At 39.8% G+C, this 21,410-nt stretch overlaps 1 protein-coding gene across 1 annotated transcript; it reads left to right on the forward strand.

The window, feature by feature from the left end:
• Positions 1 to 36: 36 nt before the first annotated feature.
• Positions 37 to 21,143, forward strand: LOC119722532 (trafficking protein particle complex subunit 5-like). The gene is made up of 8 exons (XM_038192708.1): positions 37 to 167; positions 1,709 to 1,815; positions 3,156 to 3,244; positions 3,949 to 4,075; positions 4,623 to 4,680; positions 4,902 to 4,961; positions 19,984 to 20,048; positions 20,248 to 21,143. Exons 2-8 carry the CDS (start codon positions 1,747 to 1,749, stop codon positions 20,344 to 20,346), a joined length of 567 nt encoding a protein of 188 aa, XP_038048636.1. The 5' UTR covers positions 37 to 167; positions 1,709 to 1,746; the 3' UTR covers positions 20,347 to 21,143.
• The last annotated feature ends 267 nt before the right edge of the window (positions 21,144 to 21,410 follow it).

A 21,410-nucleotide genomic window follows, 5' to 3' on the forward strand; every position in this document is an offset into this window, starting at 1 on the left:
CAGTGGCAGTGAAGCAGAAACCGACCATTCTTCGCAGCTACACAGCCTCCAGGAGCCCGTTTCCTATGGCTTTTAGCCAGGAAGGTCGATCTTAAGATGCTAACAGTGAATAGTCACCCATCTAGAAGAGAAGGGCATCAGTGAAATCATCCAAGTAAATCATCCAGGTAGAACTAGAAATATCTGTCGGTTGACGAACCGCGGTTGGTTGTGAAATAGGTAATCCATGGAATGATGGATGAAGTGACATACACGTAAGATGTGTATCTTGAATACTTAGAGTTGCACTTCTCGTTACATGATAAGAAAAGATCCCATTGAAGTTTTGACACAAAGTAAAGTTAAGTCGGATTTGCTCTTCATGGGATTAGAAAGGTTATTAAGATTAGTCTAGATCACGCAACATAGGCTTGTTGTATAAATTAATCCCCGTAAGCTGTTAATCCTTATATGAAAACTACATGTAGGCCTATTCATAATAGCGCGCGATATCAATATGTCGTCTGTTGTGATAGTCACGAATCAAAATCGCTTCAAAAAGGTCGATAAAATGACACATTCGAGAAGGCTACAGTATGTTTTGCCAATTATTCCGGAATATTTGACTTGAAGTGATCGGACTTCGAAAGAAAAAAAGGGAACACTGAAAGAAGTTTCATACGGGAAGAAAAGCAATGAAGAGTAAAGGGCTCTATTACAAAAAAATATTCATAGATCAATGGGAAGATTGTGGTCAGAGTAGGTATTAGAAATTTGGTTTTCAATTTATTTTTTGCACACTTCATAGGTTTTTTTCTTTATAGAAAATATGGAATCTTGTCTAACTGGCGCTCCATACACAACTATCCATCCTGGCTCACTATCTTTATTTAGACGCTATTATGCCAGATTGACTGCGCCTATTTTTACTTTTAGCATCCCGGGCTAAAATTGGAAACTAACTCTCGCGAGTAAAAGATTCAATTACTTGCCCCGTAATAACTTATCATTCACAGACTTGCATCCTAGATGTAGGGATTATACATCTCTTAAGAAACTTGGCTACCCAAGGCCAAGACACGTGGAACATCATCAGAGGAAAGCTTTGTAAGATCCGAGAGCGAGGGTTGTACAATACAATTCATGCCACATCCTAACTGCAGAAGTAATCGGTAACGGGCCATTTGTATTGAAAGAGAAGTCATTGCGAATAAAAGAGTCGAGTATTTACCAAAGTGAGATGTGTTGATGTGCTTGAGGAAGTGTAGGTTATATCGATGTCGATCGGACATTCATCTAAATAGTTTGAGAAACTGTAGTACAATTTCAGCCTTTAACTGAGTACAAATAATAAGAGCACCCCTCCCAATCGGCAAGGAGATTGCCACTAGTACGGCACACAAAGAGAAAGGCATCAACAAACTTGTTCAATTTTAATGAGAGCATCTTAGAGGAAGTGTTTTGCTCCGCTAAAGACATGAGTTTACTTTTTCATGTAGTTGTGCATTCTATTCCAATAAATCAAAATAAAACACTCTAAGATTATGTTAATAATTATTGCATAAGATTTTGTCTTTGCAAGTTGTGTCGGCTACAACTTTAATTGTCTTCAAGGGCCAAAAAAATTTGCAGCGAAGTTACTTGAACATTTTCTCCACAAAACAGCCGTCGGTAGGGCGCACTTTGACATAAGGCACCAGACGATTCATGCGGTCCATTGTATTTACAGATCGATGAAAGGGTACCAGACATAATACAAGAATAAACATGGCGGAACGTAGGTCACAGCAGAAAGGGAGCGTCGTCGATCGTCAGCTTAGTAAGGGGAAAGCAGAGGTAAATATGTCATGAAATGATGATAAATGGACGCGCTGGTCAAAGGAGGATATGTTGGTAATAGAGGAACGTGTGAAATTGATTTAGATGTTCAGATGTTGATGATGATCGTCGTGCAAAACAACTTAACATTTGCCCCCACTGCACTGCAGTGTCATGACTGTGACTGTGTGTTACCGTCCGTGCGGAATATCATTGCATTGTAGGGGGTCAGACAAGTCGACCGTTGAGACAACTCGACTCGGGACAAGTCGACCGTTGAGACAACTCGACCGTTGAGACAACTCGACCGTATGTGCGATAAATGGAAAGACAAGTCGACCTCGACCGTTGAGACAAGTCGCCTCGCATGTTTTGGGCCTAGTTTCGGGAATAGTACCGGGGATTTTGATGGCGGCTGATCGCCGTTTGGGAGTGATGACACATGAGTTTTTTTTGTTGCATATAACAGAGCCAATATAGCGCAGCGTGATTGTCCGTGCACATCATTCGTTTTTTTTCAAGGCCACGTGCGCGCATCCCCGGTCAACGTGGCCGTACCGTGCACGGTGGCATCGTTTTTGCCGGGCCTGTGCGCCCATTTGCCGCGCCGGTCGACGTGCCCTCGTGCCGGGCCTGGCCCGGTCCTCGCGGCCGAGCGGGGCGACGGGGCCCGATGCGACGCCCTCTGTACATCGAGTATGCCCGCGCCGCACCCGTGATCGGTCTTGCCACAGAATTTTGTGCAACTTTTTCTGCTCCACGTGTATTCATTTCCATTAAGTCGAGCAGTCTCAACGGTCGAGTTGTCCCGAGTCGAGTTGTCTCAACGGTCGACCTGTCTCAACGGTCGAGTTGTCTCAACGGTCGACTTGTCCCGAGTCGAGTTGTCTCAACGGTCGACTTGTCTGACATTTGCATTGTAATCGTATTGCCCACTAACCGGACAAAAGATCATTAATTTTGTGACACAGGATTTTGAGTTTGTTTGATGGGATGTACTGGTAAATCCGTGTGTGTTTATTCAAACATTCTACACCCAACAACATATTATTATTTGCCCCAAGCTTGGACAAACTGAGATGATATGTCACGGATGTTGAAATGTAGTAATTTGAATTTGGATTTGGATAAAAAAAAAGAAGAAGCCAGAACTACGAGGGTGCGTTTGAGCATGTTACTCTTGCTTCTCTCGAGTGCAAGAAAATATTGCGTGTGCATTACTCTCGGTGCAAGAGTATACTCTCGCCTTTCCCGGTCTTGAGCGGGAATATACTCTCGCTTACCCTTGGGTCATACTCTTGCCGTTTATGTGCTCAAAACAATAGAAATTTCTCTTTTATTGTTTCTTTTTCCGACAGGTCAACATAAGCACCTTTGCATTACTGTTTTCTGAAATGGTTCAATACTGTCAGAGTAGGGTCGGCTCCGTTCCTGAGTTACAGAGCAAGTAAGTCAATACGCGTACGCATCAAAGATTTCTGACATTGCTTGAAAAATTGTACCAGAAGAATTTTATCAGACTGGGACTTGACTGCAGAAGACATGCCAAACAACAATCAGGCCAACTTCACCCAGTCTTTGGCTGGCAACATTCTACAAAATTTTCATGAGGCGAAGACAAAGTCCTCAGTATTTCACCAGCCAAGTTTGAGGTCTCAATCAAGTTTTAAAGGAGACCTTTCTTCAACATTTTGCACCTGAGAGTGAAGCCACATGATTTCAATTTGAAGCCTAAGACTAGACTGGTACATGTCCAACTGTTTGAAAAGACTGACCTCTTCAGTAGTCTGGTGGCAGACAATGAAGAATGTGTAAAAATAGAGCTAGGTATCACATGTTTCTTTTGACACGATTGTAAAGGGGGTATTGGACTGGTTGATTCATGCGCCAGTCTATTTTCTTGTGTTGCATGTTTTCAATACCTTAAATTTTGGGATGCTCATGCACAGTATTGAGAGTCCCAAATTTTCAGACTAGAATTTTATTATGAGGGACTTCAATGTTGAAGAAAGTGTGAAGTAAATCTGAAGACATGAGATGTTAAATCTCCAAAATGGACCCTGACAAGTATTCAGTCTTGACAAGCAGAAAGAGACCATTAAATAATACTAAATTTTGTGTTTGACTTTTGACTTTGTGTTTTCATTGCAGGTTGTCTGAGATGGGACAGCATGTCGGCGTTCGGATTCTTGACCTCCTCTTCATCCGAGAGAAAGGACTGAAGAGAGAAACCAAACTCCTGAATATTCTTCTCTTCATCAAGGCAAATGTCTGGAAGGTGTGTACGGTTACTAAGCAATGGCACTGTTCGACAGGGATACTTTATAATGAAGTTGAAAGGTCAAATAAGAGCCACATCTTTTGTCTATGTTAATACTTAAAATGTTGGCAGTGTGGTCTAAAATTCCTAGTTGTTAGGGTTTGTGACTCATGATCAGAGGCTGCTTGCTGTATGTTATGTCCTTGGGCAAGCCACTTTACACCAGTTGCTTCTCTACAAGTAGGAATTGGTGAGCAGGGAAATAAAATACTCTCTGTAATTTTATGCCAACTTAACCAGAGAAAAAACATTGACGTGGCGAGTCAACTGACTCAAGACAAACAAAACTATAATATTTTAATTGAGTTGACCCCATGTCAGAGGTCATAATGCCAATTATGCTTTGATTGTTTTCCGACTCTATATCTGAGTGAGATATGGAGACTGCACTGGGGCCTAGGGCTGTATGAACTTAAAAGGGGGAAAGCTGTTTTGAACATTTTTTAAATTAAACTGTTACTAAGGCAATTTCAATACATTCTTATTATCTTTCTTTTCTCTGTAGGTCCTTTTTGGTAAGGAGGCTGACAAGTTAGAACACGCAAATGATGATGAAAGAACGTGTATCCTTTTATGTTTCGAGCCTTAAGTTGCTTTTACATTTAAAGACAGTGCACTGATGTGCTCTCCCGTCTTCAGCCGCATGACGTGATTTGTACAGTTACAACATAGCTAGGTAAAAAGACCAACTTCCACAAAATGTCAGTTGCAAGTTTTCTTTGAAGTTCATATAATGTATATGGAAATGAAATTGCGTAGTTTTTCCTGAGCCCAATCTGTTCAGATTATATCATTGAGAAAGAGTCTCTCGTTAACCATTTCATCTCGGTGCCGAAGGATAAAGGTAGGTTCAGCTGTCAATACTTGTGTTATTAACGAGTTGTCTCATAAAAATTCAGTAATCAAGGCAAATCAAACTGCATTTGATTTGACAAAACATGACTACAGTTCCACAATTGTAGCGATGTCATGATGGTGGTTGCATTGTATTGTAGTGTCAGATAATAGTGTCAGAGACGGAGCTTTCACACCTGTGGTACACTGAGGTGGCAGAGTGTGTACATGTAGTAACCGATAAAATTAAACCAGTAGTGGATAATACACATATTATGGTTGAGTTCCTTTACTAGTTTTGACTCAAAAATTCATGATTTTTGTGAATGGGAGTCGGTGTCATTCGCAGTGTATTTGAAGTGACATGATTTATTCACTTATTAAAAAAAGTAGGTTTTTACTTTAAAACCTTCAAGAATTCCATCCTTTACCCTCCTATGCAAACATACATTCTGTGCAGAGTTGTCCTTTCAGTCAAAATCAAGTGACACTTTTTAACAATTAAAAGCTCCCAGCCTACATAAAGCAGGATTGACTGGCTCTGACTGTTTATGTAACTTGATGCAGCTATGGTTTGACTGTAGGTGATTGATAAGCCAGCTGCGCCTACCGCTTGCCTGCTTTTGTCTGTTGACTGATTTTGACTAGTCACAGTGCTTGCTTGAAAAATGATCTGAGTGTTGGTGACTAACCTGTGTAAAAGGCATGATAGGGGAATATGATTGAGTTTTTGACTGCCTGTGACTGTTTAGATAGAAGGAGGGTTAATGGCAAGAGAAACCAACTTCGATAAAACAGGGATAGAAATCACACAGATTGACAAACACACGTACCTGTAAAAGTGCCGAGGTGTCCCTGTTAAACCGTGGCAAAAATTGTTCTGGTTTCTGTCTCACTGAAGAAAGCAAACTGGTCCAACACAAATCTTTTGAGTGTATATCAGTATTGATTGAAATGTACAATGTAAGTTTCCAAAAAAATACTTCTACATGAGAAAAGATTCATAAAATCATTGTAGTATTCTTAAATGCTTTCATTTTAGATGTAAGATATTTTTGTAACCAACAAACCAGGATTTCCTGGACTGCTTGAATGAGAAAAAGTCAACTGGGTTCACTTTTGGGGGGGGGGGGGGAATGGGGATACCAAAAAGTTTGAAAGAAAATACCGTTTCACTGAACTTGAAGCGGAACTGCCAAAAAGTCAGCCAAGCGAGAAGTATTTGCGGTTTTCAGTTAATTGTGTCGCAAGATTAAAATCAGCAGCATGGCATGAAAATCTAATGTGGATTGTGTCAAGATTGATTACTGTCAACCTTTTCCAGGGTTGTCTGGATATCCTGAAAAGGCACAAACTTGTAAAGGATTAATTAAGTTGTGTAATATGAACTGGATAGCTGATCCATGTCAACAGAAAACATAAAAGCCTTTTCAAAAGTCGGTGAATCTTTTTTCCATTTATCTTTAACCCTTTTCAACTGGAGATCTGTTTGGCTTCAGAACCGTACTAGAACTGCAAAATTTCCTGTTGCTTAAAGCTTTTTGAAAAGGCTACCAGACTGACAATTTTACAACAAAGCAATGCCATACCATATTTTTTTTTACTGATTCTCGGTAACTAGTGCTGAGCTTGTGAACTTTAAAAATACCACCTACTAAACAGGCATGAGATTTGTAAGGATTTTTCCCAATTTCAGGATTTTTTTTCAGAATGTTCATAGAATTTTTATTGAAATCTGGAATTCCTGATTAGGTTTTACCATAAAGGTTTTTTTTTTACCTATAGAACAAAAGAAGTGAGTATTGTAAGAGGTACCTTTAAACAAATACATACATGGTCATGCAAAAAGAAGGAAACACACTTTTGACAGGAATTTTAACCTACTTACCTAACTTATTGGAACTGTGGTTTTTTTTTTTATAATGTAGTTAGGTATACCTCTTCAACCATGCATGGTGAAAAAATCTTTCAAATATTCGCAAGAATAGTGTTATTATGCTAATTTGAATACAAGTCACCAAAATCACTGTTGTCCGTAAGGAAGTCTAGTGTAGTGGTTTTTTTTCTTTCAATCAAGCTCCGAGGTCAGTCAAGCAGATGGAATAAGCCGTCCGCTAAGCAGGGATATTTTCTTATCACTTAATTTTGCTTAACAATTTTTGTTCTGCTTACATCCCCAAATGAGCCTGATCTTTTTGACATTAGAACCACTCACCATCAGGTGATTTGTGATGTGGTTTTTCCCCGGTTTCCCATCCCCCCAATGGCAAGGTTACCCATCGTTCTTTGCCAGCTCACCAGCACCGACTGGTACCCCAACAATGGCTGCCATAGACTCCCTCCATTGTTGACCTAAAACGTACCGCCAATTACCCCACCCTACAGGTGAATACTGAATAGATCCGGCAATTTAATTGGCTGTTTCGGTGAATGGTGACGCACTTACTACTGTGGATTCTTCATTGACCGTCCTGACCTTGGTGGGGTTATCGGCCCACTGATTCCATCCCAGGACCACCCACTGTTATTTATCTTGCCCCCTCTTCCTCCCCCAAGTCAAATGGAAGATACTGATTCCTGTCAAATTACATCTTCAAATGAAAAAGTTTTAGGGACTTCTAATGAGAGTTTATTTCTTACCAGTGTACATTCAGTTCCAATGTAAGTTTAGTATTGATTTCTTTAAATTCCTTAAATTAGACCCACCAGATATCTGTGTTGAAAATTTATGATATGGTCATGGATGTATCTGATAAATTAACTTTCAAAGTAAATTTTCAAATTGAATGGGATTAACTCTTGAATTTCCTATGCATTTTTGTTAGATTTTAGCAATTAGGTAATCTTGACAATTCTCTCTGTGAGGGAGCAAGCTGTAAACTAGGAGCTCTGAATTTAGTTTTCTGGTGACAGGATACAAAGTTCGGTTCAATCTTTTTTTGTTGGGGAGGGATCTTGGTCATCATTTCTATTCCGTTTGGTTTAGATTTCTAGCAATTGCCACAGGGCACTTTTCATGACAAAGGCAGAGGATAATAGCAGAAATAGTGTGTGCAGGATGTAGGTATGAGTGATAGAAAATACACAGAATATCAGCCATTCAAATAAGTCTAGGACGTGTTACGAAAGATGTAAAACCACAGATATGAACACATGATAATGACCGTTCCTGCTCATCAATCAAACAGTTCCAACCGACCAGTTAGATTTCATTTTTTGGTCAGGTGACTACGATGGCTCGGTCTTATTCAGTCACAAGCAATGTGAGTAATGTGCACAAACCAAAGGAGGGTTTGACTTCTTGTTAAACCTGAAATAGTCCATTGATACATGGTGATGTCAAACAGTACATTCTAAGAAATATGATATTTCACCTAAGCACTACCCCCCCCCCCCTTGCCCATAAAGAAAACCACCCCTAATGATCCTGTACCATGGTAAAACTCCTGCATGACATTTTGGTTAAAAGAGAAGTCTCGGAAGAAAGGGTGCATTGTTCCACTCTGCCTGTAGAACTGCCCCCTTTGCAGCTAAGAAAGTTTTCTCAAGGTGACAAAGGAGGATGGAAAGTAAGCATAGAGGAGGGATTGTTAGGGGTTTGTTGTCTTGATAAATCCCTCTCCCTGTTTGCGATGTCCTTGGCTTTTGTGTCTCTTTTGTTGCTTCTTCACACCCAGGAGATTGCCATGGTGTCATCCTTTCAGCTCCAACTTTGTCTCCTAGCGGAGTCTTCCCTTCGAGCTGTTTACCCTTCCTGTTGAGCTGCTGGATAATTTGCCTCAATCTCCTTTTATCCAAGCCTTGCATATTGTTGACACTATCTTCGTTTTTTTGTTTCTTTTCCTTTGCGTTTCTTTTCTGGTTATGTTAAACCCTGAAATCGAAAGTTGGAGTAGGTTGTTGAACGTTTTTCTTTTCTGGACCATACTGATGTGGTTTTTGGGAATCAACGCCCCTCTGACTTATGTTTCTCAAGAGTGAAGGATTCTTTATCTGAGGAAATTGAAAATAAAACACCGTGCTGTGAGATATTTGGAATGACTTTTGTCTTTGTGGTAGCAGAGAAACAGTTGACTCATGCATTGCAACACAGGCCGGTCTGTGTGCGAAGAAGCCATAGATGTTTCTTTGATCCAGAACAAAGACAAGTCCGCTTGCAATCAGCAACAAGTCGACAATACCACAACACTTCAAACTAAATGACAATCTTTCATATTGCTCCACGTCCCATTCACCGAGAACACTATCACTACCGTAAGAAAAACACGGCCTTTTGTCGGTTTGACTGTTCGCCGACTTCCCAACTGGCAACAGAAAAGTCTTGTTTACAGAGGTTTATGTTGTCTTTCTTTGACGTGCCGATCAGTTAATGGGATCTCTGAGACTCGACAAACCTCAGACTAGGGAATGACACCTTGCGATTAAGAAAGTGAAAGAAGTCTAACAGAAATGCTACATTCCAAAGAAATGAGTACAAAGACTAAAAAGATATGACTACACGCCTTATGCTAATGATTGCCGTCTTTTCAGAGTTTTGGGAGCATGTAGCTTAATCACTCATTTCTTAAGCAAAAAGGAGATTACAATGTAATTTTAAGCGAATTGTTTCATTGGAAGAATCTTCGCTCTTCCTTCTTCAAGCCTAAATCACTTTACACTTTGCAAATCTGCCAAAGTCCAACACTTTGCACGTATTTGTTCAACAAAATTTTGAACATCAAATTGCACATCAAGCACCACAGTTAAAATACCCCCCTATATCTTCAATCTTCACAAACAGCGGTGACATGTATACAAAAAGCTTATCCAGTGGGGCAAACTCACAGAGACAGGGCATTATTTTATCCATTAGAGTGGTTTTGCCTGACCCTGGGCCTAGCTTGTGCATGCGTACAATTGTAGGCAACGTCCATTTGTGGACAGAGACCTAAGGTGCACAAAAACCTACAGAACAAAACTAAGGCAACAAACTCGGGCCAATTCTCCAAAATGTCCGTAATGGCTTTAGTTCCTTTTTTCTGTAGAAGTTTGATTACTTATCTAAAAGGGGACACAGCATGCATGTAGTATTTTATAGAGTTACCATCAACAATTGGCATGGACACAATAGAGGGGATTTTAGGGGACAAATTTGCAGCTTTTTTATTTGACTCTATCGTCAAGCCCAGAGCAAGTCACAGGAATCATTTAGTTGTCAGCAACATCACTGTTTGATAAAAAGTGTTCATCTATTCATCTCCGGCAATTCAGTAGCTGATGGGGCAGGCCACCCGTAGCGGGCATTGTAGTCAGACAGCTCTCTGTTTCTTCAGGACAATATCGAGACCAATTACTTAACCAAATGACGTCAATGGGACCCTCATTTAAGCCATAGTGGGGGACTCTGTGTGGAGGGGGGAGGGGGTAGTTATAATTGGTCAATGTTGTGATAGATCTGAAAAGGAGTTGGGGTGGGGGGGGGGAGGGGGTGGCGGGCCATTTGGAGCAAGCGTTACTGGGTTTTGGATCAGGGTTCCCTCAAAATGTTGATGTGACAGTCCAGGGGTAGTTTGTAAGAACCTGGATGAACGACTTTGGCGAGGGACAAAAGATGAGGGCGGCTGAGGGGTGAATTGGCTTAAATTGGGTCGTCCACACACATGACCTACCCCAATGCCGAACCTGTTGTTACGCAGCTAATTAGAAAATATTGTGTAAACGCAGGCCATGTTCGTAATTACGAAATTTGGAAATCGTGTAGGTGTGCCTTAGGGTAAAGCTTTAAAGTCAAGAATGACATTTATGAGGGAGACGAGGGAGATTGGTGAGATGGAAAAAAAAAGAGGACACATGTATGGCTCATTTATGATCAGAAAACCTGTCTTAGTACAAGGGGCTTTGGTGGGATTCTAACCTGTGTCACATTAGTTGAAATGTGGGGAAGCAAGTTCCATTACTGACAAAAAGGGCCTTTCACACTAGCAAGTCGGGATCAGGGGTTAGAGGCTCTACCTTGGTATGGGTACGCCCAGTGTAAGTGTGAATGGTACGCCTTGCCTACCCATGTTCAATGGAACCCAGCTATACCTATTTCAACTTTGGTAGGTGCTCAAGACGAAAAGACCTAAACCCAGACTCCCAAATCGGCAATGTAAATCTCCTAATCAAAATACCTCCTTGCAAGAACCTTGGATTGCAGAAGAGATAATCCCATAATCCTTGCATTGTCATTAAATTCCTGGTAGTGTTAGTGTTATCAAAATTTAATTGATCTCACCTGTTTGTTGTTACCGTTGTGAAGTAAATATTAATACAAATACAACACTTGTAACTACAAACATGCAATCGGAGAGAAAACATTTAAGTCAACTGTTGAGGCTTCTCAAATGGTTGTACAGTAGGTTAAGTTTTGCCTGTCAAATGTTTAGTTCCTGAAGAAATGATTCATTCCTAATTACAAACACAAATCTTATCGTCAATCATCTGAAAGTAGAGAGTGATCCCAATAATCAGTTGAACACCTGTCAAAGTCAAAATAGTGCCTTGTCATTTTGCCTCTAACCCTGTTTCTGCTAAGCAAAATGATTTCTGTTGGTAAGCGAATTTTGTGGTTCTAGGAATTTAGCCCCAGGATGAAAAAGACTGGATGATTGTTGAATTAGGCTTGTCCATCTTAAGCAATGTCCAAAGCATCACAAAGTGTTGTAAACCAGTAATTGCGTTTACTTCAAAGGGTTTCGTTTGAGATTTCTATTTTTTCTTGAAGATGTGGCAATTGCTTATCTGATTGTCTATTGTCATTCTGATTACGAAAGTATTTGTTCTTGGGGCGGGTGAAGGACTAAGACCTCTGTATCATGTGTGGTCAACTGACTCCATCATATCTTAAAGGGAGCTCTAAATGCTCTTGTTCGTGTGTGGGCATGTTTCTGACTTGTACTTTTCTTTTTTGGGAACAGGAATTGAATAAATTGACTGGCCATTTATCGGATGCTTAGTTTGATTAAAAGTGCTGGTCTTCTGTAGTGACAATTCCCATAGCAGTTGGTACAAGGAAGCGCTCAATTTTCTCCAAATGACCGGGGGCTTTGTTATGCATGATCTGTTTGCTCAAAATACACAAGAGAGTCTAGGATGTGTGTTTGGTGGAATTGCTGATGGTGATCTGGGTTACGATTATGAGGTTTTTCCTGTTCTATGATGAAATGAGATGAGAACAGTGTGTGGGGCCTGGGCGGGGGGCTGCTTGTTTTGTAGAGTGTTTGTACATCTCTAAACCAATCCGGGCACTCTGTCAATTCTATCACGAAGGCCCCATTTCAGTGGTGAAAGCATTGTGCTAGCTGCTCTTCGGGGCAGGTGCTTTGTACAATATGAGTCGGCCATTGAAGGGGGCTTCGTGCATGCACATGTACAGTGATCACATGCCCGGATTCGTCTATAGTGCATAAATGTAATTTGAATTTCGGTGATTCCGATACAAAAATATCTTGCACATCTGTTACAGATTAGAAGCAGATCAAAAAGTGGCACGGTGGAGTTCATGCCATTGTCCATTCAGCCAAATGTCACTGAAAAACAAAAGCACAAGAGGGCGCTATTTGGGATGGAGAGTCAGTGGTTCCCATGGCGATATAGTCTCCATACCAGCAGAGATTCCCTCCGTTCATCAGCAGTTGGTGAACCAAAATTAAGAAAGTAAGAAACCGCAGAGGTCTGAATAATCAGGAGAACCATCTTGATGGTTTCTGAAAGCATCCCAAGGACAACGAAGCATTGTCAAGATTTCCGGATCATTGTACAACAGTCTCTGTCTTTTTTCCTTTCAAATTGCTCTGAGTAACCGCTGTGGTCCGTTTGGGCATTCAGAGCTTTCCTGTCCCATTGGAAGACACTGACAGGACCACCCAAAATACTTACTGGAGTGTCTTCTGATCATTCTAAAGTGACCACTAACAGTAACACAGAACTGAAGTCTCCTGTCAGGGAGAGTGAAGTTTTGTTCTTCTGTTGTTGGAGTGTTTTGAGGGATCGGGAGGTGGTGGGTAACTTTCAAGCAGAATAAGAAGGATGATACAATTATCTTAACCCTAACTCCCAGGGCAGTCTTTTTGTTCAGTGATCAATCATTAATCCTCCAGCATGGACAAGTGTACCGGCACAAGTTTAAACATTTTGTTTTAGTTTTAAGGGGAATCAAGTTCTATATGAAATATTACTGGATTGGTTCTACCTTCCACAATGTGCAAAAAAATGGAATTTAGGTACCCTAGTTGGGCCTGGCTTGCAAGTTAATTTCTTTGTATCTATTGTGGAAGTGGTGCTTTAGGCCAACTTCCAAATCACATGGGTATTATTTCCTGACTCAGGACCTCAAGTTATGAGTTCCTGGGCTGGTGCAGGGCTTGGATGCCAACAAGACTTTTAGTTTGAGGATTATGAAGGGAAGGCGAGGGTTGGCCGTTTGGGCTGTTGCAGGCCTGGATGTCAACAAGACTTTTAGTTTGAGGATTATGAAGGAAAGGCGAGGTTTGGCCGTGGTATTCCTAACTTTGAAATGGAGGGTGGAACCAATGCAGATGTGAGGGCTGCATCAATCACCACTATCAAAAATTTAGAAATCCTTGCATATCTAAGGACTTTTCTTCTTTGTTCTCAACACGCAACAACTGTGACGTCAATCCCAATGTAAGGTAATAGTGCCAGGAGTTTGCAATCAAATTTAAATCAAATTTCTAGAAAACCAGGTGCTGGATTGTCGTAGATTTAAGAGGTTTTGGGTCAAGCTAGGTCTGTTCTTAGAACTTCAGGTGCAGAACAGCTTTACATGTTGTTCTGCTCTGGTTCTAAGATGTTCGACCAGGTCTTGTCCCTTGTGTCTTGAGCTAACAGGCTTTTCTTGTTTCTTAATTGGCTTGATTCCTGTTGATTGCATCTCCTATGTACAACAAAAAGCTTCTATTAAAGTTGTTATTCCCATCACTGCGACATGGTCATCAATCATTTTAATTTGTACCGGATGCAAACACATTTGACGCATATGGGACATATTTGGTGATTACACAAGCAAAATATATATCAGGACAGAAAAAAGTCAACTATATCCTTCATGTACTTAGGTAAAATATTACATGTAAGTCTAACTTCCACGAAATTTTCAGGACTACATAATGACCTGCCCTTATTACCATACAATTTTGGACTATAGAGGAAGTGTGAGTAACACCAAGAACGTAAAAGATTGCAAGAACATGCAATGCAAGAATCTCCATGCACACTACCATTAATTTTTTTGATGCTAAAGTTTTGTACTTACCAGTTCGGCGACCAATCTTATGGTTGATGTAAGCTCCTCTTTGACTTTAGGATAAGCTGATTCTGCAGTCAGACTCCCTGTGAGGTGGAAAGTATCAAAAGGTGGAAAGATCGCAAACTGAGCAGCTTTTCATTTTTTCTCAAAATAGTTACAAAGCTCTCTGATAAGAATCTCACACAGACTTACACTAATACCGTGACTCACCAAATTTATAATTCATAAGGAAAGAATCCTTAACAGTTCAGCATCTCTTTTGACGAAACAGTGCTCTACTTTTCAAAAGAGTAGGCCTACGTGCATCGTTGTACTTGTGCTTTTTTTTTTTATCTTGGTAACAACTAAATGACGTCAGGTGCTTTTTTGTGGAGTTTTTTTTAGTCAGATTTCACAGGGGACGGAGTTGGATGGGTTCCAAGTTCCAATGTTGGATTTGTTTATGCTCAATTGGCTAAATTAAAAAGGTGCAGGGAATCTCATAAAAAGACTTGACACCTCATAGTTGCCTGTCAATCTAATAAATTGGTTTAAAAAAATAGGTGAATTTTGAAAACTATCTACTCTTTTGATATTTAAAATATTTGCATATTGGTCACATAGATGTGGACCACTCAAAGATTAATAAATAAATATTACCCCCAAAAGTCATGTTTTTTTCTAACTATACTGTACATGTGTAAATTGTAAATTCAAAACTGAAAACTATCATATAATGGGATTTTCCCCTAAACCTCTCCTAATTAGCCCTTTTGAAATCCTCTTTAATTTTCTGCACCCCTATGATCCAATCCTCAAGGTTTTCTTCCATCTCTTGAGAATGCACAACACTCTAAAACAGTTCTGCTTTAGTCTTCCTCCCCTCCCACTTCTCTTTTCTGTGGAGCAAAAGTAGTAACGATAAGACAACATTTCCGAGAAGTACTCTCCTCAATTGGGACTCAGCTTTCAACCCATCAAATCCTTTGTTAACAAGTGGCACGTCAGCATTTTCTCACAGTTATTTCCTGAAGGAGGGTGGAAAAAAGGGGAAACTAAACCAACCTGTCGTATCAATTCTTCCCGATGCTTAAAGTTTATAATTTATTGCCAACTGACGCCATTCTTCAAGCAGTCAATCAATTAACTTTATTCACAGCAACTGCGCACCAATTGACAAGTGGACAGCATTATAATTTATTGCTAGAATGGTTTCCTCTCTTCTCTTCCGTCTTTTTTTCTTCTTTTTGCACTAGACTTACTGAGAGACGAGTGGTCCCCCATTGTCTGTATAACACCAACAGGCCCTGATATGTGGTGAATTTTCAGGACTTAGACAACAATGCCGTTTTGTGGGAAAAAGTTTCTTCTTTTTGATAAGTCGTTCCATCGCGGCTTCATTTTTTCCTCTTCCTTTTAAAAGGAGTAAAAAGACAACAAAGATATGCCACGGGCAAGGTGGCGTTTATTCAGCGCCTTCTCTTTGTTGTTTGGTTGGATCTGTGTGCCGATGTGTTTTGTTGTGGCACAGGCAGTCCCTTGTTTTCACGGACAAACGGCCAAGAAACTGTTGTCCGTCCTTGCTGTACGTTGACTTCATGTGTAACATAAAACAAGCTGCTGTGAGAAAAAGTATCCATTGGGCAAAGGGTGATAAATTGAAGAACAATGGATTTGAATTGCATCTGTTTCGGAAAACCTAATTTGAAGCCCAACTTGTCTGGAAAACAAGATTTCCTGAATTCAATAACCCTTTTTTCAGCCTACAACTTGGACCAGCCTACAATTTATGCATACAAAAGATGAGACAAAGTTGAAACAGTATTTAGATCAAAAACTTACAGATACTCTATAACTTGAGCCGAGTTCTAGAGCACAAGCCAGAATAAACCCAATCTTCCTTTATCCATCAAAGTCTAAAGCACGGTTTTGTGTTACTTTGATAAAATTTGCGACCAAAACTGGATCCAGAAACAATTTTTGGGGCCAAATTTTGTTTTGTTCACCGAAAAAGTGGGTCTAAAACAGTTGCGCCCCAACTTTAATATGAAAAGCAAGGGGGGAGGGGGGCACTAGGACTTTTCATGGCATTGGTGCATGGCGGCGCAATTTTAATGCTGTATGCAGTGGCTGCACTTTTTGCAATGTAACTTAAACAATTTTTTTAAAAATTGGGGGGGGGGGGGGGGCTTGGCCCTCGTTTGTTTGTGACTGCACAAGCCAGCCACTGTCAGGCCTACATTACTTACACACTGTTTTAAAATTCAACACAGTTCCATATTATGTGAACAATTTGACAGTTGCCTATCTGTACCGCACTAAATCTAAATCTATCATTCAAGAAAATATAAAACTTTGACCTGTTTAACTTTGGCAGGCTCCTAGATAGAACTTCAATAACTTGCAAGTGAAAAAAAAAAGATATAATCTTACCACATTTGTATCAGCCTCTTATGTAACATTAATGTAGACATTCTTGGGAGACATTTGTCCATCCCTCAATTTCAACACTGTAAATAAACGGGGAGTTGGCAATTTCCCAATTGTTCAAAAGTCTGTTGAGTTTTTATTAGGCTAAAGCCCTCAAAACTTGACGATACTCACAGCTTTGCCAGTCACTAAAAAGGCTTCATGGAAAATAACACTGACTTGCTCGACCTGGTACTATGGTATTGTCTGTAGGACACTTTCTTCTCTTGTGTTGGTTAAAGGGAAAAAAACCTAGGGAGTTTGGAGGGGTGACAATAGACCGTTTGTTGTGCCTTCTTTTCTTGCCTTGGCCCCCTGTTACCCCTGCTGTGTTTCTTCCAAGAGAAGTTTGTCCTTTTGGCTAGTGCGACCCTCGTTTGGATTGCATCATCAGTCTAGGATTGTGTAATCGCATACTTTGCATCTGAAGGAACAGTCAGCACCAGCTTTTAAGTCACTGTGATACATTTTAGAATATTTAGCTACTCATTTTACGAAACTGAGCCATTCACTCCATCGCTAATTATCATGATCACGGCACTTCGTTATTTAGCAGCCATAAGCCGCAATGACCTATTTTACCTGAACCTGAATCAATTATTAAATTGAAATTTCCTAGTGGCTATTAAGCTCATTTAAAGCGACACAAAACTAGACACCCATGATTTCATTTTGACCACTTCCTAGTGGTTCAGCTCATCCAAAATAGACCAAGTCCTGTTTCCAAGTAAATGGGTGTCTGTTGATTATCACTAGTGCCAGGAAATTGATTGGTTAAACTGAGTTTAGAAGGTCTTGAGAATGTGCAAAAAGGGTTGGAGGAGAAATATTATTAATTAATTAATGGGGACTCTGGAAACTTAGTTCTACTGACTGTCTAGCACACATCATTGATGTTTAAAAGTAGATTGTGCTATTACATGCAATACCACAAACCCCTTCTCCCAAAAATAAAAGGGAAAAAACGGATAATTATTTTTATGTATTTTGTTGCATGACTTATTTTCATTACTTGGCTCCAGGGTTCACCCCTAGTGTGTGATTTGATATTTTACTACAGCGAGGGCAGATTGTGGAGGGTGGGGGTGACTAGGGGGAGGGGGGTTCCGGTCTCTCCAGACTAGAGTGGACATACCCTTGGCAGTGGTTGAACAAGAAGTCAACCAGTTCAGGAAGTATCACTTAACGTCAGGATGGCAATGTCTGGTCAGGCTTGGACAAATATTATGACTTGATGGTTTGGCAGAACGCCAAGAGTCAAACTAGAGATGAAAACGGAGATATAGTCGTCCGTTGCCGTGACGAATGTAATCACCAAGTTGTAGGCGATTTATGAACAATTTGAGGACATTACAAATAAATATTTTGGTTAGAACCATAGAGCTGTATACTAGAGCCCTAACTCCTCCCCTGTGGACATATTCATCGCAGCCATCCTTAAGTACAGGCATTTTGAATTAATATGCTTGTTTGTAGAACATAATGAAATTAGATGGAATGAATTTTGAATAAATGTACTCTAAATGCAACGCAGAAGTCTAACATACACAAACAATGCAAGCTCGTTTTCTATGAGTATGACATACGCGTTTGCGTTGACGATGTTTGTGCAGGGCAAAATGAAATGCTCTTTTACTGATTGTGTGTTTTGGTTTTGGGCATATCGGCTTCGATAATGCGTCGGTATAGAATACAAACGCATATGCAAATAGCCGTACTAAAGCCATACTCAATTTTGCATTTTCCATTGGTTTGTGCACAAACATGGATACGCCCAGCAGGCATTAGTTTGTACAGTTAAGTAATATAGCCTTATGGTTAGAAATAAGAATATATTAATGATAAAATACTCTTTGTAAATTGGCCCTTCACAGTGTGACATTGTGTAAATACATTCTGTGCTCAATGCTTTCTAAAGTTTTGTTTTGAAAATTTAAACTCAAAGTTGGGTTGAGACTTTGAGTCAATATGTCAGTAAAGGGCAGATAAAAAAAATAAAAATTTCCATCATCCTGGCAGAAATATTACAGTTATTTACTTAGTGATCAAAGACCTTTGTAATATTTACCACAAAATATGACTCATTCCATCTGTGGTTAATTAGCAGATTTGTGGTTCTGTAAAGCTCTTCGAAAAGTGTGACCCACATATGTTTTCTCCTTAAATGTTTTCCTGACTGAATAAGTCATGTGGCGTGGTTAACCCACGTAGATTTCTGCGTCGGAATTGAGCATCCTGGAGTGTATTTGGCATTGTAAGTGAATACTGAGAACTATTCCAATCCATCATTGCATCTGTCTCGTGGCCGACATACCTACTTGGCCAGGTTTACCACCCTTGCACGCGATACTAATAAATTATAACAGGTGGAATCTGAAGTGGTTACTAATAAGTTCTGAATTTCAGGTCATCGATAGTCGGTCGTTGAACCTATGAACAATAAGGTTACAATTTAATGTTTGAGAAGGCATATTTTTCTTTTACATGTAATAATTTTTTTTTACATATCAGGGCATTTTCACGCACAGTGAAAACATTTTGCAATAATTATTAAGCAACTCTTGGGAATTGAAAGCCATACACCCATAAAGAAAATGTGAAAAATTCTTGCTAATAAGAAAGCCTTATTCTTGGCGTATCAACTCAAAAAGCCCACTTTCATGATTTCTTGCCCCATTGGTTTTTCAGGGTTTGGGATAAACTTCTTCAGGCATGAGATTTGTTCAGAGTTTTCTCTGAAATCAGACTTTTTGAATCTGAGAGAAAGACATGATAAGTATAGAAAGAAGTGAAGAAATATACCAGCTAGCTTCTGATATACAGCCAAATGCCACAAATACTGATTCGCAAGATTCATTTCAACAGTATTTGTATGATATTTCTTGCCGAAACCTCAATTTGTCAACACTCTGGGGTGTGCAACGGAGTGTTAATTGTAGAACAATAGGTCCAGCGGCCAAGATCAATTCACGGTTCGACTCCACAGACTTCTCGGACTTTGTGTGTGTGTACAAAACAAATGAGGGATTAGTGTGTTTAGAATGCATCTGGAGGCGGGTCAAGGCACGCTTGACATTTTAACCGGCAGCCGTGCCTGTGTATAAATACAGCCAACGCGAACTGGTTAAGAACATTTTTCCGATTTTCAGACTTTTAAAAAATATGACAATCTCCTCCCTGTTTCTTCCAAATAAAGTTCTTACAAGTTTTGAATTGGACATTGTTTTTTTTGCTTTTGAAGTCCAAACAAGTTAAACCTCATTCCAATCTCTTTATCATTCTTGGTTTGTTACAGGTAGTTTGAACTGTGCTGCGTTTACAGCAGGGATTCTGGAGGCTATTCTCACTGGATGCAACTTTGTAAGTCACAACTTTTTTCTCACCGTCACCAGGATAAGTTGATTCAGGAAAAAGTTTCAAGTTATTTCTTAAATTGCTAATGAACATTGTCAATTAAGCAGCTCAGCATCTTAATAATGCTTGTTATAAATCTTCAGGAGAAATAACGTTCAAGAGATTTTGTTCTAAGCATTTATCAACCCCTACTTTTTTCTTTCAGCCGGCCAAAGTAACAGCACATTGGCACAAAGGGACAACTTACATGATCAAGTTTGAAGATTCAGTTCTTGCCAGAGACAAAGCGTTGGATCAACGGTAGCGCAGCGTAGAACTAGCATCACTCTAGGGTTGTAAATTATAGATGTGTAGATTGTAAGGACAACAGACTTCACTTTCCTGACTTAAAAATATTTTTTTTTTAATTGTCTTATTTCAAAATCATTATGTGAATTGATGGAAATTTGGTAAAATAATTTATTAACCAGACAAAATGTACAAACCTGCATGTATGCGTAATGTGCAAAGAACCAGTCAAAATGATGTATAGTTTTCTCTCATTGCATATTTAGCAGTGGACATTCTTTTTTTTTTCTCTTTTCGTTTTAATAAATATTTGCATATTTATAATCATCCAAATATCCAAAGCTGACAAGATTAAGAAATAATTATGAAGAAATGTGTCTCAGGGTACCAGTCAAGTAACACCCTGGAAATGGAAGAGCAAGTTTCCTCTTTGTTCGACCAATCAGAAGCGGAGAAGCAGAAAGTTTCCTCGACCAATCAACCAATCAGAAACGTTCTTACTTGTTCAGGGCGGGAAGTGAATTATCTAATTTTCACCAGTTGAGGGCGCTCTTGCATTTCACTGGTCCAGTTTTGCACATTTGGAGCAAGCATGTGTGCAGGTACGGTGCAGACGGATAAGAAGAAAATGCATTGTAATCCAACGATCTCCTGGTGAGAATTATTTTGCAGAACCATCAGTGGTGAGTGTAAATTTATTTCTGTCATAAAAATATAGGGAATGCATGATGAGATGTCTCTCTGTGTGTAGATGATTTCAAATGTTGATAGTGGTAGAACAGTCGAGGGAAATAAACTTGAAAATGTAACTGTCATGTCTGTTGTAAACCTGATTTTTTTTCTAAGTTGCCGAGATATTTTGTTGTCATGACTTGGAGGCAGATCTAGATTTCTTAGAACTGTACGCACCTTTATTTTTTTTGGGGGGGGGGGGGAGATACCCACTGATATTTTAAGTCAAATTTATTATCAAACCGTTTTAGAAAAAGAAAGCAAGCACCCGGCCCCTCCCCACTCCCCCTGACCATCACCTCCAACCCCCCAAAATAAACATGCACATTTGCACAAAATGACTGCACA

Source organism: Patiria miniata, unplaced genomic scaffold (genome assembly GCF_015706575.1).
Source record: "Patiria miniata isolate m_02_andy unplaced genomic scaffold, ASM1570657v1 HiC_scaffold_15, whole genome shotgun sequence".
In the NCBI taxonomy this organism is placed as follows: Eukaryota; Metazoa; Echinodermata; class Asteroidea; order Valvatida; family Asterinidae; genus Patiria; species Patiria miniata.